Source organism: Monoraphidium neglectum (assembly GCF_000611645.1).
Source record: "Monoraphidium neglectum strain SAG 48.87 unplaced genomic scaffold scaffold00398, whole genome shotgun sequence".
NCBI lineage: Eukaryota > Viridiplantae > Chlorophyta > Chlorophyceae > Sphaeropleales > Selenastraceae > Monoraphidium > Monoraphidium neglectum.
This window is the reverse complement of record NW_014013230.1, coordinates 936-27,896: the sequence shown is the minus strand read 5'-3', so window position 1 is coordinate 27,896 and position 26,961 is coordinate 936. Positions and strand designations below refer to the sequence as shown.

The 26,961-nt window shown below is 62.9% G+C and overlaps 6 protein-coding genes across 6 annotated transcripts; 4 read left to right on the top strand and 2 right to left on the bottom strand.

Annotated features, from left to right (window-relative positions):
- Positions 1-65: 65 nt before the first annotated feature.
- Positions 66-1,143, top strand: MNEG_3241 (hypothetical protein; the record flags this gene model as incomplete). The annotated part of the gene is made up of 3 exons (XM_014048287.1): positions 66-224; positions 438-574; positions 960-1,143. 3 exons carry the CDS (start codon positions 66-68, stop codon positions 1,141-1,143), a joined length of 480 nt encoding a protein of 159 aa, XP_013903741.1.
- A 1,779-nt stretch (positions 1,144-2,922) lies between these two features.
- On the top strand, positions 2,923-6,687 carry MNEG_3240 (hypothetical protein; the record flags this gene model as incomplete). Its single annotated transcript, XM_014048286.1, has 10 exons — positions 2,923-3,263; positions 3,511-3,637; positions 3,837-3,991; positions 4,299-4,564; positions 4,738-4,798; positions 5,057-5,274; positions 5,446-5,506; positions 5,767-5,981; positions 6,190-6,250; positions 6,606-6,687. 10 exons carry the CDS (start codon positions 2,923-2,925, stop codon positions 6,685-6,687), a joined length of 1,587 nt encoding a protein of 528 aa, XP_013903740.1.
- Positions 6,688-8,167: 1,480 nt separating this feature from the next.
- On the bottom strand, positions 8,168-10,207 carry MNEG_3239 (glutathione S-transferase; the record flags this gene model as incomplete). Its single annotated transcript, XM_014048285.1, has 6 exons — positions 8,168-8,515; positions 8,747-8,800; positions 8,972-9,052; positions 9,450-9,605; positions 9,878-9,901; positions 10,133-10,207. 6 exons carry the CDS (start codon positions 10,205-10,207, stop codon positions 8,168-8,170), a joined length of 738 nt encoding a protein of 245 aa, XP_013903739.1.
- Positions 10,208-11,377: 1,170 nt separating this feature from the next.
- On the top strand, positions 11,378-19,244 carry MNEG_3238 (hypothetical protein; the record flags this gene model as incomplete). Its single annotated transcript, XM_014048284.1, has 21 exons — positions 11,378-11,566; positions 11,951-12,025; positions 12,305-12,388; positions 12,834-12,881; positions 13,111-13,215; positions 13,450-13,518; positions 13,798-13,930; positions 14,158-14,231; positions 14,497-14,567; positions 14,828-14,879; positions 15,267-15,384; positions 15,761-15,876; positions 16,165-16,275; positions 16,571-16,691; positions 16,977-17,083; positions 17,431-17,538; positions 17,682-17,771; positions 17,976-18,075; positions 18,284-18,432; positions 18,862-18,954; positions 19,179-19,244. The coding sequence occupies 21 exons, from the start codon at positions 11,378-11,380 to the stop codon at positions 19,242-19,244; spliced, it is 2,079 nt and encodes a 692-aa protein (XP_013903738.1).
- Positions 19,245-20,746: 1,502 nt separating this feature from the next.
- On the top strand, positions 20,747-23,471 carry MNEG_3237 (nonspecific lipid-transfer protein; the record flags this gene model as incomplete). Its single annotated transcript, XM_014048283.1, has 7 exons — positions 20,747-21,054; positions 21,192-21,573; positions 21,786-21,884; positions 22,205-22,316; positions 22,551-22,731; positions 22,953-23,154; positions 23,301-23,471. 7 exons carry the CDS (start codon positions 20,747-20,749, stop codon positions 23,469-23,471), a joined length of 1,455 nt encoding a protein of 484 aa, XP_013903737.1.
- Positions 23,472-24,223: 752 nt separating this feature from the next.
- Positions 24,224-26,642, bottom strand: MNEG_3236 (delta 12 acyl-lipid desaturase; the record flags this gene model as incomplete). The annotated part of the gene is made up of 5 exons (XM_014048282.1): positions 24,224-24,586; positions 24,781-25,168; positions 25,434-25,528; positions 25,743-26,027; positions 26,547-26,642. 5 exons carry the CDS (start codon positions 26,640-26,642, stop codon positions 24,224-24,226), a joined length of 1,227 nt encoding a protein of 408 aa, XP_013903736.1.
- Positions 26,643-26,961: the final 319 nt, after the last annotated feature.

Here is a 26,961-nt window from a genome sequence, read left to right as displayed (position 1 = left end):
CCACCCCACCCCGCGACCCACCAAAACCCGCACCCCCCAAGGTCGACCTCCTCAACCAGCTGCTGATGGCCCTGCGCCACTGCGCCGCCTTTGTGCCAGGGGTCTTCTCCCTGCCGCCGCAGCTGCTGGCGCGCGCGCAGCTGTCGTGGCGGCAGCAGAAGCAGGCGCCGCTGGTGTCGCAGCTGCAGCGGACGGTGTACCACGCGTTCCGGCCGTGGGTCAAGGTGCGGCCGCAATTCTTGACCGCGGTTTGACCAGGTTTGACCAGGTCAATAACTGCGGCGTGACCATGGTCCGGCCCACCTATTTGAGCAGTCGCCCTGACACACTGAAACACCCGCCTGAATCCGCACGCCGCAACTCCTGACGCGCCCACAAAACTGCACCCCGATGTTTGGCGTCCGTTCACCTTCCACGCCCCTGGAACGAATCCCCAGGTTGACCACGTTGAACTGGAGTACCGCAGCGCGGCGGAGAACTTCTCATCAGTCGACATGCTGGTGCGCCACAGGGGCGCGGCCCTGGCTCTGGAGGTGGACGGCCCGTGGCACTTCACCGCCAACCAGCCCTACAAGTGAGGGCGGGGCCTGCGCGCTCCGCGGTTGCCTCGCCCCTCGACGCACCGCGATTTGGTGGACGCTTTCTCGGGGCCGCTTTTCCAAGGGTTGCCTTGTGAAAGGCTGCTTTTCAGGGGCTACGGCAGGCCGTTCCACTTCCAACAGGGCCCGGCCCAATCCTAATCAGCCCCCCGTGGCCACCAGCACCGTCTGCGGGCCGGCCGGTCAGCCCTGGACCACCTGCGCACCCGTCGTGCAGACCACAGCCGACGGCTTGTCGCGCAGCGGCGCCGCGGCCCGCTCGGGCCTCTGCAAGCCCCGCCTCCGCCGCCGCCGCCACCCCGTGCACCCCCCCGATCGCCAGCGCCGCCTCGCCACCCTTGTTGCGCGCCCTTTTTGCAGGCGCCTGGGCTCAACGCTGCTACGAGACAGGCTGCTTGCCGCAGAGGGCTTCACGGTCGTGTCGGTCCCCTTCTACGAATGGGAGGCTCTGACGAGCAACCAGGCGCGCGGTGCGTACCTGCAAGCCAAGCTGGACGCCGCGGCTGACGCGGCGGCGGCGGGCGGCAGGCGGCGCGCCGGGTAGCAGATCGTGCATGCTCCTGCCTCACCGGGGCGGGGGAGTGGGGGGCGCGCGGCACGCCGACAAACGTGTGTCCTGGGCGGTTGCCGGGAACGGCTGACGGGCGGTGGCGCGTGCTGCTGCACACGCGCTGCACCTCACCGCTCCAGCCTGACAAGTGGCTGCCTGTCGCTTGCACAGCATCTTCTGTGCAGTGGGACCCGCATTACCAACCAAAATTCGCCACACACCGAACCTCATTACAGTTCTAGTTGCAGCAGTCCTGTGCAGCTGTGGAGGCCCCTACCTGCCAATGCCTGCGTGGCACAGGGGCAGTAGGCTGAGCTGTCGTCGCCGTACTGCTGGCATGAGGTGCATTCCTGCCCTCTGCTCATCCATTCTCTGATTCTGTTTCCTGCATAGTACTCGTACAGGGATGTTTTGTCAGTAGCACAAACAGTCTGTGAAGTAATTGGAGCTTTGGATCATGTGACCGGGCTTTGGACCGTGGGGAGGACACAGGGGGCAGGCTATTAGTCTGGTCAGACGGGGATGCAAAGGGTAGCGAGGGATGGCAGGGCGCACCTGCACAACCGTCTGGACGTCGATCAGCACGCTACCAACAAACACCCTCGATATCCTGGCGTAAACCTCAAGTATGCCGGATTGCGCCCACTCCATAACCAGATCATGACCAGATGCCTCGGAATCACCCACTGGGTTGCGCCGGTTTATGCCGGGTGACAGCGCGCGCGCGCCGCGGACAGGGGGCCGTAACCCAGCGTAACCCAGTCACAGGGGGCGGTCAGCTGGTAGGGGCGTTGCTTGCGGTGACAAGCGCACAAGCGAATGTAGTCACAAGAGGGTGCAGGAACAGGAACTTCCGCACCAACTGCATCTACGCATCGCAACCATTCATTCGGCCGCACAATCGGCGAGCATGAATGCATACCGTATGCATATCAGCATGGAACGATGCATGCGCACATGCCCCTACGTACAGTCATTCTCACGCCTGCTATGCCATTCACTGATTGATTGAACACGGGGGCGAATGCGCATGGCATCGGGCTGTCTCCGCAGCACTACATTCATACATTATGCCTGAAGGACCAGCGTGCCACCGCCGCCATCGCAGCTCTAGCAGTGCGGATGCGTTAGTTGTTGAGTCGTATAGCGCCATTGTACTTCTCAGGTCGAGCTTTAAACCCTTTCATAAGGTGCCGTGTAGAAGGGTGTCATCTCCCCGTGGTCGGGACGGGAGTCAACCTTCCTGTTTGATTGCACGCCTGTGCATCCCCTCAGCTGACACCGAATTATTCGAAAGCGACTTGTAGATCCAAGCTTACCGCACAGACGTGCAGGTGCGTTGAGTGTTTTTGCACGTGCAGCACAGCGGCACGCGGCATCCCAAGCCCGTTCGCCTGGGGTACGTGGACATTTGGTTCTAACCAAAGGACCCGGCTCAGCCACCTGCTAGTCTCCGCGCTGGGGCTGCTTGCTGCCGCGGCGTTGCATTGCTGAGATCCTGGGTGGGGCGCACGCCGCTATGGCGTCGTGGCTGCACACACCAGTCTCATAATCCACCGCGCCAGCTAGCCGAGTGCTTGTCCATCCTAGTGTCTTCGTAGCGCAAGTTTACTGCAGTCCGTCACGCGCCCCTCTCACTGCCTCTCGCCTGCCTTGGCCCCCGCCCCGGCCCCCCTTACACACCAGCAGCGCAGCCGCCGCGGCGCCCCGCACCAGCAGCCCCCCGACGGCGACAGCCCCGGCACCCAACGCCATCGGTCACAGGGGCACAGAATGGCGCTGGTATACGCGTTGGTGGTGCGTTCCGCGGATCTCGTCCCCCTGGCGCAGTATGCGGCGGCCCCTGGCAACTTTGAGCCCGAGGCGATGGAGTGCTTGGTTCGCGCCCAGCGCGCCGGCGGCGGCGGCCAGTTCACGGCGCCAGCCAACGGCCTCACCTACACGTTCCTGGCGGCCGGCTTGTACACGGTTGGGGTGGCGGCGGACTGCACGAAGGCGCAGCTGGCGAGCAGGGCGCCCATCACGTGCTGCAAGCGCATCTGCGAGGCCTGGGCGGAGCAGTGCTGGGAGAGGGGCCAGTACACGGCGCCCAGGAGCCTGGACGGCCTGTTTGGGTGAGGGGGTGTGCGAAGTCCGTGCGTTTGGGAGACCGATGCGGAGCGGTTCGCTACACCTAAATACCAGGCCAGTGCCCTCGACAAGCTGGCATCAGGGCAGGGCGCCCCTGCCGAGGGGGGGGGGGCGCGTGCGGCTTACAAGACGAGGGCAACGGCCCCAGGTGCGGTGCATGGCAGGCCCCTACTGCTTCATTTCCCTACTCCCCCAAATTCTCACCCTTTTCTCGATTCTCTTTTGTTTCAGGCCTGTGATGCGGCGAGAGATGGCGAACTGCCAGGCGCTGTTTGAGGAGAAGGACACCAAGGCGGGCGCAAGGGATAGCATGAAGAACTCGCTGCTCGACGGCCCCGCGGTCGACAGCGCCAGCAGCGTGAGCGCCCATTCATCCGCAAGCTGTGGGGTGCAGCTGCGCGCACGCTTGTGGGCGCCGCGTTGGCCGGGGGCCGCCAACCCCACAGCCAGGGGTGCGCTGCTTCCTGGGCTGGCTGCACGCCGCAGCCATGCTGGCACTGTGTGGTGACTTCACCGGGCCCACGACGGATCTCCTCACCCACTGCGCCCTTTCTCAGGTCTTCTTGCATTACGCGGCCCTCAGCCCCGGCAAACCAACCTCAAACCCCTTGTTCGGCCCCAGCCCCGACGACGCCTGGGGGTCGGGGCCCTGGGCCATGGACAAGGGAGATGCGTTTGCAGCTGAAAGCGCCAGGACGCGCCGCAGCCTGTGGTGAGCGTCCAATTGCTGTGAAGTCTGTCTGGGTGCTAGTTCGGCTGGTGTGATGGAGTGTGCTGCGAGTGCCGTTGTTGTGCCAGTTCTGTGTGAGGAGCGAGCAGGAAGGGGGTGGGCCTTGCTGATGTGTCGGAGAATCTGGGGCTTCCCGTGGGATTCGTTGTTCCAGCCTGGCCGGCGGCAAGGAGCAAAAAGCTGTGCTGCTTTGATCCAGTTGAGGCCGCGCTCTGATTCTGGCAGTCAGTGCATGTCTATCTGCCCCGGCGCCCCTGGCTCCTCCCGCCCGCCGCACACCGCCGCGCAGCGCCAGCCGGAGGAACCTGAAGCTGTGCGCCGCAGCGGCCGCTTGCCTGCTCGTCGTCGTTGTGGTGCTGGCGGCCTGCTTCGGCGGCGGCACCAACAGGTGTCGCGCGGCCCGCCCTGCAGCCGCAGCGCCGAGCGTCTCAGAGGCGAAGAAGGCGGTGCAGGTGGCGGCGGGGGCAGCGACCGGCCCAGCCGGTCTCTACACTGATCCTTACGCAGACGACAAAGCTCCCCCCAAGATGTTTGGGCCCATGCCTTTCGTGCCAGGTAGGGTGGCCTTTGCGGCGTGGTGTCCCAAGGATACGAAGCCTTGAATCGATGTTGTTTGAGAAGCAGCGCGCACGCGAACAAGGACGATGCACCCTGCACTGCTGCGGCGGAGCCGGTGGAGTTGCACGGCTGAAGCAGTGGCCTCCCTGTACCCACACAACCTCAACTAGTGATGGATGAGTTCTGTGCCGAGGGCAACAACGTCCACCTGCCTGCCTGCTTCTACTACTGGTGAGTGCTTGCACAGCTTGTTGAGCCTGAAACAGGACGATGGACACCAAGTTTTCCGTAGACAGCTGCGTGCGGGGTGTGGTTCTTGCACGACACCCCAGAGTGTGCGGCGCACTCTTGAGGACTGCGCAGCGCCACACTCTCAGCTGCCCCAGCCCACTTCTGCCTGCAACAAGCCCAACCCTCGGAGCAATGCGCATGTCAGCCACCAGCACTGACGCGCCGACGACTGCACCCGAATCGGGGTTGCTTCCGCAGGTGCATTACGCTGGCCGAGGAGGACGCGCCAATCTGTGCCGCGTACAAGCTCTTCTGCCAGGTGGAGGAAAACGCCCTGCTGCCGTCCTGCACACCGCCCTGCCGCCTCGCGAAGAACCAGGACGACCCGCGCTGCGAGCCCGCCACCAACGTCACCGGCGTCAGTGACGCGAAGAGGCGCTTCTCCAAGGTCTTCGGGCCCATGCCCTTCGTGCCTGGTGAGCAGCGGGGCCTGGCTAGGCTGGGCGCAAAGTCTGCAGTCTGTGCAGACAGGTTGACCATTTCGTTAGTCCGGCCGGCATGTGAATAGCAGCTGCAACGCAGTGCGTACAGCTGCACACATCGCTGGCATCAATGCACCCTCCATGCCCAACCCCAAACTTCACCAGTCATGGTGGACTACTGTGAGCAGGGTGACAACGTCTACACGCCCGCCTGTTTCTACTTCTGGTGAGTCTCTGCTTAGCTCAGGGAATGCGGCAAGAAAGCAGGCTAGTCGGAAGCCTGCATGACAGGCCGCTGGCGACAAGGGGCACAAGTGGGCTCGCCTGACGCGCGGGAGGCATCGGCAAGCTCACGCCCACGCGTTCAAGGCACCACATGGCGATTCACCCTCAAACTCACCTCCATGCTGCCGTCGCACCGCACGACGTCCGTCGATCGCGCCTTGCATCATCATGAGCGCCCGCCCCCCATCTGCGCCTTCGCAGGTGTGACACACGCGCGGAGCCCGACGACCCGCACTGCGCGGCGTACACCCTGTTCTGCCAGAAGCCTGAGAATGCCGAGGCCCCAGAGTGCACGCCGCCCTGCCGCCTGCCCAAAAACTTTGACGATCTCCGCTGCATCCCCGACGGGGCCCAGCCTCCCGGCAACGCCAAGCAGCGCTTCTCCAAGAGCTTCGGGCCCATGCCGTTCGTGCCAGGTGACGCGCCTGGCTTGCCTGGCTTTGCTGGGGTAGCAAGCAGGCGCTTTGAAGGGGAGTTGACCTGCTGCCCAAGCAAGTTGGCTGGTCTTGATGCCCCACAAATGAACACCTCACGACAGCTGAAATTTCCCCTTGCATGAAGTCTGCACTGCCACCTGCTGACTTTTGTGCAAAAACTTGCCTGCCTGCATTCTCATCGCACCAGTCATGAATGACTACTGTGCAAAGAGCGACAACATCTACCTGCCTGCATGCTTTTATTACTGGTGAGCCAAGAAAATGCAGAAAACAGGTCCTGATCGGCGTTCTGAACAAGCCAGGGGTAGAGCTTTTGAATCTTGACACGGTCCAGCAGATCGTGGCTTTTTGCTCAGTCGCAGCGGCCCATGGTGGCTGTGTGCTGCAGACAATGCGCGAGCTTGGCATGTTGGATCGCCGCTTGCAAGGCAGATGCCGACGCCCTCAGTTGCACTCCCCCTCTCGACCAGAAACATCCCTTTGCTTTGCACCGGGCAGGTGTGACAACAAGGCGGCCGAGGGCGATCCTCAGTGCGAGGCTTACCAACTCTTCTGCACCCAGACAAAGCATTCCAAGGGGCCCCTCTGCACGCCGCCTTGCAGCCTGCCAGAGAACAGCGCTGAGACCCGCTGCAAGCCCGCAGCAAAGCCCTCGGCGGCCGAGGCCGGCCGCCCTACCGGCTGAGTCCAGCTCCTGCCCACACAAACAATCTTCATGCTCGAGGCCCACCTGCCACGCCAACTGCTCGCATTGGCCCCTGCGAGCAGACGCGCAGAGCCCAGGCTGCCACTGCTGCGCTGGACTGTCCCCGACAAAGGCGCCCTTCATTGCCAAGGCCGCTTTTCCACCCTCGCTCGCACCACATGTCACTGGTTGGCGTAGCATCAACATTGAGCATTTTGTGCTGAAACGTGGGGCTCATGAGACGAAGCGGCTTGGGCGCCGCAGAGTGTGCATATTTCCTGACATCTACATGCGCATGCAAGCTTCGGCTTCAATTGATTTTCTGAGCACTTTCAGCTCGAGCTTGCTGCTGCGGCGTCCGCGGCTGCACCGCATCCTGTCGCCCTCCTCTGCATGCTCAAGTTTGTTGGGTGGACGGCATTCCCTACTCATAATCACACCTTGCATCTGCGCGGCCCTGTCCTTTCGTTCAGGCCTGCCCGCTTCAACCGTCACTGCAGCCCCTTAACAAGCACTGAGTCTCACGTCACTCTTGAGTTTGCGCGCTCCCAGTATCTTTGGCCTGCCTACCCGCTGCACTCACTGCTATTGCAATCGCCCTGCTCTGCTGAACTGCCGTCGTGGCAACGAAGAAGTCGCAGGCGTGTGCCTGCCCCTCTGAGTCTCCAAGTCAATGGTTATCATCCACACACGCGCCGCCACATTACTCCCACTCTGCCACAGCGCGACCCCACCCCACCTGTGTGGGTGCGGCACCAAGGTGGTGCCAGGCACGGGCGCGGGATTGCTGATCTTCTGATGCATGGGCTGCACATGTACCTACCATCATGCGGTCTGCCTGTACCCCACCCTCTGACTACCTGCGTACTGCTGACGCCCAAGGTCTGGGCAGGCGTACTGCCTCAACCAGGGGGGGGCTGCCGACAGCTTCTGCAGGCGTCACTCCGCATCCGGCCTGCTGGTGGCCAATAATCACCAGGCTCTGGGCAGCGCAACACCACTCACCCGTGACCAAGCACACGTTGTGCTGCTTGTTGGCGCGTCTGAGGGCGTTGCAATTGCCAAGTACTGCATCCGGTGCAGCGCGCTAGTGTGCACGGGCCGTCATGCGTATCGAGCCTTCTTTCTCATAGCTGTTCAAGGTCAAAGCGGGATGCACGCATTCTATCCACTGCATGTGCTCATCAGTCCAATTGTAACTGGCAGCTTGCCCGTGTGTCTACGTTCTTGACTCAGCTGAAAGCAGTGCGTGAAGATGAGCGTTGAAACGGAGAGTTGGCTGCAGCGTGCCAGCATAGAACCCTGCAGCTGCCCGCCTGAGTCACTAGATGATGCCAACGAGCAGAGAGCAGACAGACAGACCGAACTTCAGCCTTGCAGGCCACCCCCACTGGCTCACTACACGCGCCACAAACAACAGCAGCGCTTTATTACATATTTTACACAGCTAGAATTACATTTGAACACTAAGCGCTGTGAGTCATGCCGCCCTGCGGGACGCCAGGTACGCGCGGTACGACTCGAGCAGCTGCTCCTCCCATCCCTTGCTGGGGTCCGGCGGTACGATGCTGTCCTTCACGCTCTGCCGGTCAAGCACTACAGCCTGCCACGCCTTGACCCTGTCCAGCCCCTCGGGCACCTTGTAACCGATCAGGCCCTGGAGCAGCGACACGCGGATGACGAACGGCGTCAGCGCCGCGTCGGCGAGCGTGAAGTTCGCGCCGGCGGCGTAGGGGCCGGTGGGGTCGAGGGCGGAGTCCAGCCACGTCAGCGCCTCCCCGAGGGCTTTGCCGGCCGCGGGCGCCTCATCCTCTGAAGCAAAAATCGCCTGTGTTGGGGTGGGGCGCATCCAAGGGCGGGGTCGGGCGGTGCGATTCCGGATGCGAATGGTGCGACGGGGCGGCGGGGCCAGCGCACTGTAATGCAGGGTGTTTGATGTCACGGCCAGCAGGCTTTTTCTCCAGACCATGTGCGCCGATGTTCCTGCGTTGGGTGTGCACTATGTATGCTCTGATTTGGCCGTGTCTGCCTTGCTGTGATGCAGTACCTCAGGCCGCACCTTCCCAAACGCCGGCCCGACCTTGGCCCCGAACTGGTCAATAAGCAGCCTGACCTACGCACAGTAAGAGGGCGGGTGCGTGTCATCTTGGGCCGCACACAGGCATGCACACTTGACAAATGTGAGTACCTGCAACATAGTCAACGGAAGGCGCCTTTTGCGACGGCAAAACACAGATGTTGCAGCAATCTCAGCGGAGCGGCCCCGAGCGTAGGGGCTGCGCACCTGCGCGCGCTGCACTGGGTCCTCCGGCAGCAGGCTGGGGCCCTCAAACGCGTCCTCCACAAACTCGTTGCAGATCAGGCTCTGTAAAGATGCGATGAAGCGGGTGTCAAGTTTGAGCTTGTGTTATGGGCAAAATTTGTCACAAAAAGGTGATCTTGAACCACTACAGAGGCTTGGCCGTGAAGGTGCTGCCTAGCTGGGTGCCCGGATTCGGAGGGGTGCTTGCGTACGACGCAGGTGAGTAGACAGCTATCCTGCACGACCAGCGACAAGCGCTTGCGTTCAGGAGGCCCCAGGCCACCTGCAGCGCTTTTGACGTCTCAGAACCTAGCCGTTTCCACGTCCAATTTTTCGGCGCGCAACCACGGCTCTTGACAGCCCGTGCTCCCCTGCGCGGACGTCGCTCGCCTGCAGGCCTTCAAGCCGCTGGCCGCCATCTGCACGACTGTGTGTGCGTGTGTGCGCATGAGGGCCTCACCTCGTACAGGCTGTGCGTGCCGCGGCCGTCCTTCCAGGCCAGGGTGGGCACGCGGCCATAGGGGTTGAGGGGGAAGAACCACTCAGGCTTCTCCTTGAGGTCTACAAAAACGCGGTTGTACTTGACCCCCTTCTCGTTCAGGGCAATCCAGGTGCGCTGTTGAGGGCGGGCGGTGCGTGTGGGTGGTGGTTGGCTCGTGGGCGCGTGTGCATGCTGGGTGGGGTGGGCTGTGCCCGGTGCAACAGGCAACTGCCGACAGACAGCAGCGCCGGCCCCGAGGGCCCCGCCCCGCCTGTTGACTGCCGCATCTGTGCTGTTCTTACGACAGCTGCTGGCCCGGTGCAGGCTGCAACGCAGCAAGTTCGCAAATGGCATGTCACCAGCCCATGACGTCATCAACTGACGACCGACCAAACCCTTGAGCGCACCTGAGCATAAGGGCAGTTCCACGTCTGCGCGGGTCCGGCATTTGAGGGGTTTGCCCGTGATGTAGGCAGTGTGTGGTGAGGGCGGGCACGCGGCGGCGCGCGACGCCTCGCAGCTACGTGCACTTCACGGCACTCGGCTGGAGATCAGAGCCTGCACATGATCTCGCCATGCGACTCATTGTAATGTGACTGCGCATGAGACGATGCAAAACTTCGCCGCACAGAAATGATGGAGCTGTTGCCCCAGTGACGCACCGTGATGAACGTCGGCGCGTCAAATGTGCCCAGTTCTGGCTGTGTAGAGCCCTTTGAAAGCACCTCCGTGGCCATGGTGTCGCTGGCAGCAGCCCGCGCGCCGATCAGGCGGCTTCTAGCAATGAGCTCACGAGATGAATTGAAGCGTGAAAGGCTTTGCTGTGCGCTAGGAGCCGCACGAAGCATCTGGATCGCGTGTGCCGTGTGACAGGTAAACGCGTGTGAGAGACGTATATGAGGAGGGCATGTACTATCTTGGCTGCGTGCAGTTGCATGACCATTGGCAACTGTTCATCACCACCCATGCAGTCACTCGGCAGTCACCCCATCATCACCAGTCGCTCTCTGAGACCAGCCAAGGTGGCTTTGATGCTGGCTGAAAGCCCAACATGAAGATGAGAGAGAGAGAAAAAAATTGCAAGTCATGGAGAATGTCATGATTGCAGAGAAGCAGCGGGTGCATAAGCCCCGGCTTGGTCGAGGATTGGCAGCAGCAGGAGGCCTGGCACACGTGTACCCAAGGTGGGGCGTGTAGTGGCAAGGTGAGAATGCGATGTACGCAGACGACATACATACTTGCTCGTCCTTGGAGCATCGCCACATCGCACCAAATCAATGTGTACGCAGGTGCAGCCATGCTCTGCGCAACCTATTGCCTAATGCGGCTTGCGGGAACCAGAAGCAACGGCAGCCGCAACAGTAACAGCTTGTCAGATTGTTTCCTCTGTATCAGACCTTGTGTAGCAGGCGGTGGCATGTAGTAGTAGGGCGGCCAAGCGGGGCCAGTGTAAACGTTGCCAGGGGTTGAGGCCAGGGGTGCAGGATCTGGCCAGTCTTCAGGCAAACACCGGCCACTTGCTGCCGGTATTGAATCAGCACATCCCAGAGATTACGAGGACAAGGATGATTGGCAGTGAAAGCTGGCAACAAGCCATTGGCATATGCAGTATCGGTGCACAGCCTGCGCACCGCGCGCGGCGGCGTTCAACATGGCTGCCTGCAGGTGTTGACCGGGGGGTCAGAGAAAGCCCTCAGCATCGAAGGACAGCAAACCCACAGCATACTGCAGCAAGCATTATGATGCAGGTTGTAATTGTCTGGTCGAGGGCAAGCAGCCATGGCGGTGCGGCAAGGATGAGAGAGCTGCAAGTCACGTGCTGTATGGGTGGCGAGAAGAATGCATGCGCAGCCCTCCATGCCGTCCAGCCCTCCGTGCAGCCATTCACAACCCATCAGGTAGCCAAAATGGTGTTTACATGTCCTGTGGTCGCCGTGAGCGAGCCTACTGCAACTCAGAGCGCGATCTACAGGCGCCAGACATCCGCGGAGGGCTTTCCGACGTTGGACGGCATCGAGACGCTCTATGAGTCGTTCGAGAAGAGCGTCACCCAGCACAAAGGCCTGCCTGCGCTCGGCTGGCGCGAACTCGACAAGGTCAGCCCTCACACACCCATGTCTCAAAAACGCACGGGATCGATCATCAGGGCAACACCGCGTTGATTATTGTCTTTTGAACAGGGGATTGGCAAGTGATGGAGCACAATGGGCCGCCGCTCACATCCGAGGGGTGCAGCGGCAATGTGCACAGCGCACACAGCGCCCCTTGCCTTCCCCTGCTGCAGGATGTTGTTGGGCCCTACAAGGCCTAGAGGATTTCACCTGAGATATTGGGGCCGCATTGCTTTGGGTTGTAGTACAGGAATCTCCAGGCCTGCAGTGAGCACATGCCTACCACCACCAAACCAGAGCCAACTGGCTCCGCTGTTGTGCCCAGCTGCAACACGAAATCGTCGACCGCACCCGTTCACTGTGTCGCAGGCTACCGGAAATGTCGGTGATTTCCAGTGGATGACATATGGGGAGGCAGCAGAGCGCGTGGCGCACATCGCTTCGGTGAGCGCCGCCCCCTGCACAATCGGGCCGGACAAACATACGGCACGCCAGACAAACATAGTTGGCGCCGCGCCCGACCAGGCGGCGCTGACACGCGTGCCTGCGCCGGCTGCGGAACACTAGGTGGGCTGTCAGCGGCTGTTGAGGCGCGGCAGCAACCGCGCCCGCAACGCCGACTGCGAAGGGGCGTGCAGCAACGCTTCTCGTACTTAACACCCCCCCTCCCTTGGCTTCGTTTCGTACCCCAACCACCGCCCGCCGCCTCTCAATTTTTACCAGGCCCTCGCTCAGCTGGGGATTGTGGCGCAGGACCGTGTGGGGGTGTATGGCGCCAACTGTCCCGAGTGGATGATCGCCATGCAGGTGGGTGGTGGTGAGGGCTGCAGGAGCGCGATGAGGTGTGGTGTGTGCGGAAGTGTGTGTGTATGTATGTGTGTGTGTGTGCGTCTGTGTGTATGTGCACGAGTGTGTGTGTGTGTGTGCGTGTGTGTGTGTGTGTGTGTGTGTGCGTGTGCGCGCGTGTGTGCGCACGCGCGAGGGGACACGGGAGGGGATACGGTACGATAGAAACGCGTGCAACAGGTGACGCCCAAGTAGAGGGTTGAGGATGCAGACGGTTTGAGTGGAGGATCGCAGTGCAGGACCGCTGATGCGCAACCCAGAGGCCTCCTGGAATGCTTGATCGCTGTGAAGGCGCGACCGTGCCTGGGAAGTGGATGCGAGGGTGTGCTGGCGTGGTGTTGCCGGGCGTTCCCCTTGCCCCGGCGCCGTCACCACCGCCGCCCCCTTCCGAACGCCTCCCCCTCAGGCGTGCAACCGGATGTCGTACGAGTGCGTCCCGCTCTACGACTCTCTGGTGAGTCAGCGACCACGCTCCCCGTCCATCCAGGCAGCTGTTCAGAGTCTTGCACACAGCAGCGAACACCCCGGCAACCTAGGCTCAACCTCTCAATTCTTCACTCTCAAGGCATCCGCCGTCCAGCACTCAGCGCCTTTCCCGTGCTGATTACATGCACGAAAGACTTGCTGGGTGCTGCCGGGATGCGGTTGTTCCCTTCCCTCAACACCGCTTGCCAACCGACCAGGGCGACAACGCGATCGAGTTTGTGGTGCGGCACAGCGAGATGGTGGCGGTGGTGGTGGCGGCGGGCAAGCTGGCCAAGCTGGCAAAGGGCCTAGAGGATCTGCAGGTGAGTCGTGGTCAGGAGGACGCCGCATCCTTCTCCGGAACTGAGCAGGCCACCAGAAGCTGCCTGGAGGCTACGAGAGGGCTGTGGAGGCTGCCCAGAAGCTGCATTCTCGTCGGGGCGGGCGTTGGGAGGTTGGGCGACAGCTTTACGCTGTAGCAAGGGGCAGCATTGTTGTTTGGGGAAGCAGTCCCATGAACCGCGTATCGCTGGCTGCCTTTGCCCCGCCAAATGCAGGCGAGCGGTGAGGGCCGCGTGAAGAGTGTTGTGCACTGGGGAGAGGGCGCCGACGCGGCCGCCATCAAGGTGAGGGGTGCTTTTGCACCGGCCCTTGCTGTCCAGGTCTCGAGTGTGGTCAGATTTGAAGCTGCGTGCTTGTCGTCTGGACCTATCAGGCTATCAATGGAGTGTGCTGTGCGCGCAGCAGCATGCAGCTCGCCGGCGCAGCGTCGCATCTGCACATGCAGGCACACAGCAGCCCAGTCGCTGGATGGTTTGTTGGTTCCCATTCAGCCGCGCCTGCCAGCCCCGCCTTGCCACTACTGAGTCACACACGGTCGCCGTGGCCATGATAATTAATCTCAGTCGCTCGAGTCCAAGGGGTTCAAGGTGCTGAGCTGGGGGGATGCCCTGGACGCCGGCGCCGCGTCACCGGCCGAGCCGGTGCCGCCGTCGCCTGATGACTACTGCACCATCATGTACACCAGCGGCACGACGGGTGAGAGCGCTGGCTGTTAAGATGACCCACGTGTGCCCTTGCACCTTATGATGTCCCAACACGCATGCACCAAGCAGGGATCAGCAGCCCCCTGACAGGCAGTGCCATGGGGCCCTTGTTCATCCGGAGTTGCGCCCGCGCAGCCACCCCTTGTCCGTCCAGCAAGTGTCTTGCCCCCTGGTCCGGCAGGCACATCTCACTGGCGCTACCCCCCCTTGAACCCACAGGCGACCCCAAGGGCGTGCTGATCAAGCACAGCGCTGTGGTGGCGGCGGTGGCAAACGTCATCTACTACTGCAAGGTGGGTCGGTGACAACGTCACCGGTGACGCCCGTGCATGGTGGTCCTGCGGAGGGAGTTGCGGCTGGGTTTCTTGCTGGATTCAAAGCATCACTGGCGACTCTGGTCCATTCTTCCTCCACAGGCGCCCGACCTCGCTCGGCTGTGCCGTATCGCGCTGCCATGTCACCACCAAACTAACCGTGGTTGCAGTGTCATAGCTGCTGCAACGCCCCAACTTGCCCGCTCCCACGTCGGCCCTTGCCTGTCAACCAACCCTCTCGCAGGAGATTGATTACGAGGTCGGGCCCGGGGACAGCCTGCTGTCATACCTGCCGCTGGCGCACATCTTTGACAGGTGCGGCGCTGCGTCAGAGGTTCGAGGCATGCGCATGCCCGTGCGCTTTGCTTTGGTGCCGGTGTGCCTGGTGAGGGGGCACCCCTGATAGACGCTGGTGCCCGCATCTCAGGGCCTTGCCCTCGGCTGTACGCTGTGGCTTCCTGCTCTAGTTCGCTCCTTGTCGCGTGTGGACAATGCCGGCCCTGGCCTGTTGCCACACTCACACGATCCCCCACAACACACAATTACAACCACAACCGCGCACACCAACACAAAAGGGTGGCGGAGGAGCTGGTGCTGCACGTCGGCGGCCGCGTCGGCTACTGGCAGGTGTGTGCTGGATTTAGGTTGCACCATTCGGCTTGGTCAGTGTCGTTGACCACGATTCGCCTCGGCTGATGCTGCTACAGTGCACCCAGGGCCGACATTGGATTCTGAGCCTTGGGCGGCCTACCACACGTTCATGAGAGCACCTCCAAAAACCTTGCCCGCCACCCGGCCCTCCCCCAAAGTTGCAGTAATCCTGCAACCCCTGGGTAGCCCCCAGCGTACTCCCCCCCCAAGCATACTGTACATGCTCGTACTTTTCATACTCATGCTCTTCATACTTGAACACACCTCCTCCCTCTACCCTTTCTCACCTACACACACACACACACACACACATGCACACACACACACACACATGCACGCACGACCTGACACACCCCACCACAGAACGACACCACAAAGCTGATCGACGACATCGGCGCCCTCAAGCCCACCATCTTCATCGGGGTGCCGCGCATCTTCGACCGGATCCACGCCGCAGTCACGGGGCAGATCAAGAAGGCCAGTGAGTCTGCAGTGACGCATTCGCCAGGGGCAAGCGAGGTCGACGGCAGCAGACGGCTGCGCCTGGGCCATGCCTGAGCCTTGGCCGTGCGACCCGTGAGCGTGGGGCGCAGGGTCACTAGCACCCGTGGTGGTGCTCATCACGCCGCTCTACACCTGTCTGACTGCAAGCAAAATTACTTCCACCAGAAGCAGCCGAGCTGAACCTGCAGCTGCCCTCCCATTATGCTTCCACCCCTGCCTCCCCCAGCGATACCCACCTCTGACCGCCCCCCCCCCAAAAAACCTCCTGCGAGCGACACTCTACACCCTCATGTTGGCTTGCCCATGTATCAATTGTATCAACACCGCATTCACAACCTTGCTTTGCTCCCAAGGCCCGATCAAGAAGTTCCTGTTCCACTGGGGCTTTGCGCGCAAGAGGTTCTTCCTGCAGAGCGCCTTCAGCCAGGAGGGGGCAGCCCCATTCTTCGACAAGCTGGTGTTCAGCAAGGTTTGAGGGGGGCTGGGGGGCGCGCAGGGCTGCAAACACTGGGCGACGGAGGGCGGCTGCAGGGGCCGTTACGACCAAAGATAACGCGTTGTTTGGGGGCGCTTATCGGCTTGCGGCAGACGTTTGCGCCAGCCAGGACCGGGCCCCTCGCGATTTTGCTTGTGGCCACTGTCCTCTGGCCAACCCACCTGGGCCGGCCAAGCCCTGCAGGCCGCAGAAAAACGGACCGGTAGACCAAACTACCGGCAACCACCCCTCAATCACACCCACACCCTTCGACTGCCGCAGGTCAAGAAGCGCCTGGGCGGGCACGTGAAGGTCATCATCAGCGGCGGCGCCCCCCTGGCGCCCCACGTCGAGGAGTTCCTGCGCGTCGCCATGTGCGCCCCCGTGGTGCAGGTGAGGGCCGGGGCTGCCTGGCGCATATCGCGGCTCCAGGAGCTGTGGGCGGGACGACGGCTGGGACGGTGACTCTCGGGGCCGTGGGGCGGGGCGGGTACAGACGGGGAGCGGGGATAGGGCCACCCCCTGTGCCGGAGCCGTGCAATTCTTGGAATGGTATGATTGAGAAGGCGACCGCTTTCAGAGTATCAAGTCTCCCGATGGACGCCGGCACCACCTGCCCTGCCGCACAACACTCTATCTCGTCTCATCACGTTGCTCCCACGCCTCCCTTCCCCCCACCCCACGCCAGGGCTACGGGCTCACAGAGTGCTGCGCGGGCGCGTCCATCGCTATCGCGGACAACTGGGAGCAGTTTGCGACAAACGGCCCGCCGCTGCCCTGCATCGAGATCCGGTTCGAGAGCGTGCCCGGTGAGCCTGCGAGGGAACGTCCACATCATCACCCCTGACAGTGCTACGTGTGCCGTCGTGTGGCAGTGATGCAGTCGCCCTTGGCTTGCACAAAGCCCCATGAGACAGACCAATCATGTCCGTCCAAACACGCTCAAAGAGCCATGGTTTGAAAACCGCTGTGAAAGCACACCTGTCGTCACCAAACTTGCAAGAATGGTTTTTCTTTGTCCCAGCAAGCAGTACTGCCTGTCACACCAGGGTCTGCCGTCACCAAATCAAACCAAATCCAAATATCCCACCCAGAGATGGGCTATGACGCCACAGACAAGGCGGCGCCCGCGGGTGAGGTGCTGCTGCGGGGCCCCTGCCTGTTCAGCGGCTACTTCAAGCAGCAGGACAAGACCGAGGAGGTGGGGGGAGGAGGCGGGCGGGTGTGTTTTCGAGGGACCTCGAACTCGTTTGTGTCGTGCGATTTGTTTGTGTGTGGGCGCAGGGTGTGTGTGCATGCAGAGGGTGATTCAGGGCTTCAGACGGCACATTGTGAGCAGACGGCAAGGAGCTGGGCGCAAGCACTCTGCATGCCCCATGAGTTCACGAGTCCATGCGGCTTTCGTCCTGCGCTGCAAGGTCTTTTGGGCAGCCTGAAGGCGGCGATGTTGGCAGCGATTTGCGTGCATGCCAAGCCCTCTTTGTCCCAGCCCCATCATCAAACCCAAACTCACATCTATCCTTCAATAATCATCAATCTTTGCAACAGGTCGTGGACTCTGACGGCTGGTTCCATACGGGGGACATTGGGACGCTGACGTCATCGGGCGCCCTCAAGATCATCGACCGCAAGAAGAACATCTTCAAGCTCAGTCAGGTGCGCGCGATCTGGCTTTGATCTGAGGTGTGACCTGGACGCCATGTTGGTGCTGGTGGAAGTCACATAACATCACTGTCCCTGGGGTTGCGGAAAGGCATGCAGCTCTGCTCAAACCCAATTTTTTCAATACGTGACAACAGGGGGAGTACATCGCTGTGGAGAAGCTGGAGACGACGTACAGCAAGGCGCCCCCCGCAGAGCAGGCAAGCGCGGCCTCAAGCGCGCGCGCTGTCCGGCTGCTCGCTCGCCCTGCCTGTCAGCCCAACAGCGCGCCGCGGCGTGCGAGCGCCGAGTGACCTCCCCTGAACCATAGCCGGGCTCGCTCTTCGCACCATTCTCTGCCCACTCACCATCAACCGCTCTCTCTCCCACCCCCGTTCCCTTCACGCGTTCACCTGTAAATCCACCCCCCAAAATTCAACAATGCGTTGCAGGTGTGGGTGTATGGCGACTCCTTCCAGTCAAAGCTGGTGGCTGTGGTGGTGCCCAAGCAGCACGCGCTCCAGGACTGGGCCAAAGCACAGGGCAAGGAGGGTGAGCAACGCTGACAATTGACACATTCATGTGGGGCCTAGGTAGCAGGCAGCGAGCAAAGCGGGAGTGTTCAGCGGCATCAAGATGCATCGACAGCCGAGCGATGCCCTCGCTCCACGCGAAAGTGCGGCGTAGGCGCACAGCCCCGCGCACGGCTGTCTGCATGCATCAACAGCCTTGAACGAACGTCCATTTGCATGCTGCTCAGTCGTGGCCGAAATACCATCAACGCACGTCGAGCCAGTCACGTCGTTTGAGGAGCTCTGCCGGGACCCTGAGGCCGCGGACTGGGTGCTGAAGCAGCTGGCAGCCGCGGGCAAGGCGGACCGGCTCAAGGGCTTCGAGCGCATTGCAGCGGTGAGTGGCGCGCACTCGCGGCGCCCTCGCACGCCCAGGGGTACCCTCTAGCTCCTCACGCAACGCCTCAGGGGTACACATCCGCCCTTGGGTTTCTCCCGTATCGTGCAGGCTGGCCTCGCGCCCCAGCCGCTCTTCGCGCCTCCCCGGGACTCCACTTTCCTGCAACCCTCTTGTGCGGTGCCAGCTGTCGTGGCCCCCTTCTGTCTTGGCTGGCCGTCGCTGACCCGGCTTGCAGGCACTCTGTCTTACCCTCGTTCTTGGCTGGCGGTCGCTGACACGGCCTCCAGGGTCTCCTACTTACCCTCATTTTCCTGGGATCCCTGGCCACGGCCAAAGATGCGGGGTGCACCCTGCACTCTGGCATAACTCAGCAACCCCCAAGCATAACGCCCCACCCCAAACCTCATCATCTGCGCTGTCAAACAGGTACACCTCGACTCGGAGCCGTTTGGCATTGAGAACGACCTGCTGACTCCGACCTTCAAGCTCAAGCGCGCGGCTCTCAAGAAGCACTACCAGGTGCAGCGCGGCCCTCTTCTCGGTGTCTTTTCGCCCCTGCCCCGCCCTACCCGCTGCTGTGGCAGTGTTTGAGTCGCCCCTGCCAACGCACAGCCTGCATGCCAGTCATGTGCTCCTCGCTCCCGGGCCCGTGCTTCCAATTCAAGAACCCAAGCTGACCTTGATAAACTGCTACCCCGCCAACCCCCAACACATGATGCGTGTTCGTCCCTCCACCACACAAGGCGGACATCGACCGGCTGTACGCAGACCTGAATGCAGCCGCCGCAGCTGCACCCGCGGGCCCGTGAGCTATGGCCGTCGGGAGCCGCCGATGCCACTGGTTGTTCGCCGTTGCTGGGTACGGCGCGCGGCGTCGGCCCCACGCTCTGCCTGACACTGAGAGCACGGCTGTCAGAGCGCCTAGGTAGGTCGGCTGCCGGCCTAGAGCCGCCGCAGGCCTGACGTGAAACGACTGCCCTCGGCCGGGGTTGCAGCCGCTCTGGATGGGGCATGTCTGCGCAGTACTTTCTTGCAGGAGAGGCGTTCATGCCAGTCAGCTCGTGACAACGTTTGGGGCCCTGATGTGTCCTCTGACCATGGTTGAGGGGAGCTGCCGCCGCACAAAGCCTGTGCGCATGGGGGGTTGCTGCTCATGTTGCACCGCGTTGATGCACGTTGAAACAGAGAGGATTTGCCTCCCGCATTGGATTCCTGCGAACAAAACAGCACCAAGCAACACAGCCCAGCTGCAAAATTGCAAGTTTGCTTTTTGCACCACGGGCAAGACAGTAACGATACATTGAAAAAGCGACTACATGCTCACCAACTGAGACATGATGTTATCTGTAGGGTTCAATGATCAGTGAGTATAACAAGGTTTGAGGCCTGGTGCACCCTAGCTCAGATTTGCTTTATGTTGGTGTTTGATCGCCGCCAGAACAGTCCTGCAAGCACCGCGTCTTCATAATGCAACTGAGACGCTTGGTGGATTGTGTAAATGGGCTGCTAGTTATTGGCATGTACTGTAGCAAGGGGACCATCACGGCATTGGCCAAGCGGGTCCACCACTTCAGAAGCAGATGCACATCTGTTTTTGGCGCATGGGCTGGCAGCATCAGGGTCATGGTCACAAAGTTGGGCGCTCGCTGCCCGTCATGTGTGTGCTGTGCAATATGTGCTCCATTCCGCCATGCGCATCTGCGTGTACGACGTGGCTGCCATCCAGGTACACAGGGGGATCACTTTTGAGGGGGCTCCAGTTGAACTGCTACTCTGTGCAGGAAGGTCCAGGAACAAGGATAGTTTCAACATGACTGATGTGGATCGATGCAACATATTCATCTTTGCATGACAACCAGCAAACCAAGGCAACAGGCGTAACGTCAACGAGCTGGCGGTAACCGCCGGTGAGTCGTCGACTCAGAGTTGAGCAAGTCAGTGTGCACCTGCATGGCGACAGGCTCGCTGTGTCATCGCTCTGGCCTGCCGTGGTTACCATCGCTGCAGATGCTACCCGTCCAATGGCACTATACACACCCGCTTTGAACCGCCAACCCATCAGATCACTGGATCCCTGTTCGCAGGTCTCGCTTTTTTGCTCTGAAATTCAGCGTACGCAAACAGCAAAGGCAGCGTACATCGTGTGCTCTCGCGTGGCGCCCTTCTTCTTGAGGATTGCGTGCGGTCACACGTCAGCGCGCCCACAACGTGCACGTGTGGCACCAGCACTGACCATTGGTCCACCCGAGTAGTGCGTGCGCATGTGCGCCGAAGCAGCCACTCTCTCAACTGAGTGCGTCTCCTAGATAGGATGCTGCCCCGCATCGTCGGCGTCGGCGTCACGCCACTGTCGCAGGGCGCAGCCGGGGCAGCTGCGCCGACGCCGACCGCGCTCATCCTGCAAGCGCTGCGGCTCGCCCTCGCTGACGCGGGCGGCGGCGCCACCAGCGCCAGCCGCGGCCTGCAGCTGTCCGACCTGGACGGCTTGATCGCGCTGCCGAGCCTCATGGGCAGCGAGCAGTTCATGATGGCCCACGCGGTCGCGGGCGCCGCCGGGCTCTTTGAGGCGCGGCAAGGGCGGCGGACGATCGTCAGGACCCTCGACGTGGGCGGTGCCGGGTGAGGGGCGAGCATGCGGCACACTAGAGAAAGCCACGCATTCATGCATCAATCAGTTGCGTTCCGGGAGGATACGTGGTACTGGCTGCAGCCACAATGCCCCCAACGGTCCAATCGCGCCCCGCCCGGCCTCGCAGGCCGGTCGCAGCGCTGCTGATGGCGGCCCGGATGGTGGCTCATGAGGGCTGCGGCTCGGTGGCTGTTGTCGCCGGCGACACCCCAGGCTCGGCCACGCTGGAAGAATTCCTGGCCCGCGCCGACGCCGCCTGCCGCCTGCCTGGCCCCGAGCCCCTGACTCGGGCAGCCGCCACACCGGCGCTTGCCAGCCGAGCCAGCCGCAGCGGCGGCCTCGCTGGCGGCAGCGGCAGCAGCAAAAGTGCCGACACCAGCGGCGGCGGCGGCAGCGGGGTGGCGGCAGCGGCGGACCAGTGGACGGTGCCGTCACCCGTTATCCCCAACCTGTACGACGTCATCGCCAGGTGGCAGATGGCGCGGCATGGCGTCACCCGCGAGCAACTGGTGGGCTCGAGCTGCACTCATCGCGCCAAGGCAGCCTGGGCGCTGCGGCGTCGCATGCACGCACGCGCGTCGCCTTAGCGTGCAACGCACTGCTTGGCGCCACGCACAGCGACGCATGCAGCACACTCTGCCGTCTGAGATGCTTGAGCCAACCCTCCGGCACTCCTGGAAACGCACGCTTGCTGCAACCCCTGTTTTTTTCACCCCCACAGGCCATGGTGGCTTCATTGATGACTCTGCAGGCGTCCCGCCACCCCTTGGCGCTGCAGAGGCGGCCGCGCACGGTGAAGCAAGTTCTGTCTTCCCGGCAGGTGGGGCCGGGGGGATGCACGAAGCCGGCCGCGCAAGCCTTGGGTTAAGGGTTTGAAACCTGGCGGCCTGTGGCGGCTGCAAGATTGCGGGGTCGATGCCGAGGGGGCCGCGTCTGCCATGGGCTGCACCTCCAAGATTCAGCCCTGCATCCGGCCGCGCGCAGAGCTCGTAGCACTCATGGGCATCGCACGCTCCAGCCTGCGTCGGAGTCGACACTCCAGCTCCCTCCTGCTGCCAGCTTCTTGCATACAGCGGCCCCATACCACGCTCCCTTCACTCTCCGTAATAGCATAACATGAGGACGCTCCCCAACCCGCAGGTGGCGCCCGTCGCCACCGCCCTCGAGTGCGCCAAGCGCGTCGACGGTGCGGCGGCCATCATTGTGGCGTCGCCCGCCTTTGCGCGGCAGCACGGGCTGCCTGAAGCCAGGGGTGAGCCACGAGCGACAGACCTACAATTTGAAGCTTCCAAGGTTCCCCCTGAGCCCTCAATTGACTGGCCCAACCCTGGCTGCTTGTGCACAAGTGAAATCGGTCAGGGACGCTTTCAGGGCATGCCTAGTCGCGCATCTTGCCTGCATTCCCACTCCAGCCAGCCGGTACATTCCAGCCGCGTGTGGCACATTCTTCTCACAGCTGCCCTCATGCCCCCCGCGCATTGTGCAGCTGTTGAGGTGCTGGGCGGCGGGGAAGCTTCCGGCCCGCCGGTGCCGCCGGCTGACATCACCGACACAATGTACGCCTCGGCAGCTCAGGCAGCGGCGGCTGCGTTTGCAGATGCCGGCGTGGCGCCCGGCCAGGTGCACTACTGGTCCCTGTATGACTGCTTCCCGGTGTGCTTTATCAGGTGCGCACGCGGCAGGGTGGTGTCACCCTCGTCACGTTGTGTAAAGCAAGCGTCTGACAATCGCCCAAACCATGCCTCCGGGGGCATGAGCTGGTGGCACTGATGATGGTCACATTGCCGCCTGCTCGTCCCACCATGATACCAATCTTGCAAACCTGGAAGAAACGTCCGGCGGACCTACCAGGGCAGCTTTGTCGCCCGCCCTGCACCACCCCCGCCAGGGCGCTAGAAGCGGTGGGGCTGGCGCCGGAGGGCGGTGGCGGGCGGTACGTCGAGCGCGCCTACAAAGCAGCCGCCAGCGGCGACGGCGGCGCCGCCGCGAGGGCAGGCGGCGAAGGGCAGCACGGCTTGCAAGCGCTGCCGCCGCAAGATTTCCCCATCAACACACACGGCGGCCTGCTGGGGCTGGGGGCCCCTTGGGAGGTGCGCCCTGCCTTCCTGCACCAGTCTCCTTTCGCCGCAGCGGGTTCAACGCCGTTTGTCCTGGATCACCGATCGGTTTCGCCTCCTCTCACGGCGAACGGCCTCCATACATGCCATTAGCACTCACGCTCCATGCCCTCACCCAGGTCCCTGCCATGCACGGCATCGCAGAAGCCGTCTCGCAGCTGCGGGGCGACGCAGGCGACCGGCAGGTGCCCGGCGCGCGGCGCGCGCTGGTCTACGGCAACGGCGGCATCCTGAGCGCATCCGCAGTCGCGATTTTGGGGCGCTGCAACGCACCCTCTGCCAAGTTGTGACGGGCCAGATGCCATTTGGGGCTGCTCTTGCACTGACTCGAGTTTTGCTGGCACCCTTTAGGACGCGCTGCACCTGAGAAGGAATGGGTGAGCTGTCAAAAAGCAGGTGAGGCGGCACGATGCGACGCCTGGGCTGTTTGGGCTGTTTAAATCGAGCAGGCCATGCCGCCAGAAGAAGTGGCTTTGTCAGGTGGCAAAAGGCTAGACTCGTCACACGACCCCTCTATTCTTGCTGTATGCTTTGAACTACCGAGGCTGCTGGTCCTTTTCGTCGCCAGCCCTTACAGCTTGCCTTTCTCTATCGCGGCCGCCCTCAGTGTCTTTGTGCCCACCGCGGCACGTTTGTCTGTGTGGGGTGTGCCCTGCTACATTTTTGATCAACGCAGCAACAGCTGCTTACTCCTTATTGGGGACGTCTCAGCAAACCCTGCCACTCCTGAGCGCCGCCCACCCGACTGTGGGCCCATGGTCGACCAACTTTGACCGGCTTACAAATCTCGTAAAGTGCAAGCCCAAAGCGCCTGGCTATGTAAGAATATGGGAGCAATAAGCTCACTGTTACACGACAAAGCTGAGTGTGAAAAGCTGCCTGCTGGCTGCATGAGTACAGACAGACACAAGGGGGTCAAAGGCGCGTCACTCCCGTCGACGCACCCAGCATTCAAGCACGAAAACCGTCAAGCCAGGGGGCCCGCCAGCCCGCCACACGGCAGGCAGGGACCTGCCGCCCGACGACCGCTCGCCGGCGCCGCTCACGCCGCCGCCGCCCGCGGCTGCTGCCGATCGTCCGCCCCGCCCTCCCCCGCCGCCGCCGCGACACCCGCGTCGGCGCCGTCAAACGTGATGTACCGCCGCCGCCCCTCGTCGTACAGCGTCCAGCTCGTCGCGAGGTTCAGCAGCAGCCGAGGGTTCAGCAGGTCCCCCTCTGTCAGGTACGGCGCCAGCTTGGCCCGCAGCTCCGCGTACGCGGCAGCCGCGTGGTACCGCGGGATGCTGATCGACAGCGTGCGCGGGAGGCCGAGGTTGGCGGCGCCGACGACGTGCTCGAGCCAGGGGGGGAGCCGCAGGTTGATCGTGCCGTTGACCACGGCTTGACCGTGGTCGTACTCCAGGCCCTTGGGTTGTTTTTGGGGGGCGGACGTCGTGGTGTTGTCGAGGGGATGGTGCGGATTGTATTAGATTGGTCGGTCCGAGGGCAATGCGAGCATGACTTGTTCGGGTTCTGACAGGGGGAGGCCGCAACACAAGCCATGCTCGGCTGGCTAATCATGGGGCCGCCCAGGATGCCCCGACGCGCGCACGTGCGCACCTCTGGCACGACCGGGATGTGCGGCGCCGTGGCCTGCGCGACCGCGACCAGCCCCTGCCACCCCTGGAACACCAGCCACGGCGCCAGCCACCACCCGACCAGCCGCTCCACCCCGCCAGACACCAGCAGCGACGGAAGCACCAGCCCCGCAAACGCCGCGGGCAGCGCCCAGCTGAGCAGCACCCAGCGCCGCGTGGGGGGCGGGTGGCGCTTCAGGTCAAGGCCATCCCAGCAGGCCGCCCAGCCCGCGAGCCCGCGCGCGACGAAGCGCAGGGGCGTCGCGCTGACGAGGCGCGCGAGGGCGCGGCGCCAGGCGGGCAGCGACGAGTATTCGGCGACCGTGAGGGGGTGCCACAGGGGGCTGTCCTCGAAGAGCATGTTGGGGCGCCTGCGTTCGCAGGCGGGGGCGGGCGCCGACGCGGGGTTGCCGCCGGTGGGTTTGTGAGAAAGAGAGTGTCAGGGCGGTGCAGACAAAGACGGCGCGGAGCCATTGATGAGGGTGGCGCGGGCGAGCGGCCGTGCAGCATGTGACAGTGCGGCCACCGCCGGAGGCTGCAAGGCACGCCCTCGGGGGTGCGAACGCAAACACAGGCCCGGCCCCGTATGCAGCCAAGCGCGCGGCGCCTGGGCACGCGCGCCGTGAGGGCGCTCACAGCAGGTGGTTGAAGTACTGCAGGCGCCAGCCCTCGTAAGGAATCAGCCCCGGCGCCATCAGCGCGGCGCCGATTGCGTCCTGCGCTGCGGGCTCCTGTCAGGTGGGAGGGCGCGGGCGCAGGCGCGGTGCCGCCGACCATTGCGCGTTGGCGACGGCAGAACAATGGCGGCAGGGCGAGAGAGGCGCGCCACGGCAGCTGCGAATCGTGGCCGACAACAACGAGCCCCGCATGCATAGTCAAAACCCGCAGGCACCACTTCCCCGTGACGACCGCAGCAACCCATCATGCGCGCTCGACCACACGCACCTGCGGCCAGAAGGCAAAGTGTGCGCAATCCGCGGCCGCCTGGAACGCCCCAAAATAGCCCGTCCCGACCGCCAGCCAGCATAGCAGCTTCTGCCACAGCGGGCAGATTGAGTGCATGTAAGCCTGCCACGCGCAGCCCACGGCGATGAGCGCGAAGGGCGCCAGGAGGCCGCCGAACGCCTTCCACAGGTCGATTTGAAAGTGGCGCTCGTCAAGGGTCTCTGCCAGCGCCCCCAATGAGATGCCGTCTGGGAAGGGGCGGCCCAACTGAGTGTAACCCCAGTCCTGCGAAATGCCGAGCAAGGGGACAGGCGCGGTACGGGAGCCGGAGATGATCAGCAAGTGCTTCACTGGTGGTGCGCGCCAGGCGTCAGGCGGTCGCAAACAGCGGGCGCCAGCGGCGGCAGCCGCGCCGGGGTTTCGGCGGCCAGCTGGACAGGCTGGGCTAGAATGGGTGGGGTCGGGCAGGGGGGGCCGCAGGGCCGCACCTGTGCTTGCTGCTGCAGTTGGACGTCATCGAGGGCGTCCAGCCCGGTGCTGCCGCTGCTGCTGGGCGGGAGGTCCAGATCGAAGCTGCGGACCTCTGGCGCGACGTTACTCCTGCTCGCGCCCTCGCCTTCTTCCCCCTTTTCCTGCTCCTGCTCCTGCTGCTGCTCCTGCTCATGCTCATGCTCCTGCTGCTGCTCGTGCGGCAGGGATGTGCCTGCGGCGTCGCTGCTGCTGCTGCTGGCAATCTCGCTGCTGGTGGCTGCTGCTGCCCCAAACTCCCCGGCCCCACGCACACGTCGCCGATGGTGAGCGTACCCGCCGGATCTGCTGCCGCCGCTGCTGAGCGCACGAGCCGTGCTGGCGCTGCCGCAGCTGCCGGCGTCCGCAGGTGCTTGTATGTGTAATTGGCATAGCTGTTGATGTGGGCGACTGGGCGCCATGATGCGGCGAAGCATTGACATGCGCTGGTGTGCACTGCTGCATCGTCCGCCGGCCGCCGCCACCGCACACTGCAGCACTTGCTGTGGCGCGTATCTGGCCATTGGCCTCGACGCGGGTCTGGTGCTCCTAGACCAGCCTGCTGTGCTCGTGCCCGCCTCCATCCTCGCAGGCCAGCTGCCGCAGAGGATGCGTCGTCGGCCTTTGAACGCTGAACCCCGTTCTAGCCCAACCAGAACTGAGATATACTATGTATCTGCCCTGCCAAAGCGTTGAATGACTTCGACGCACT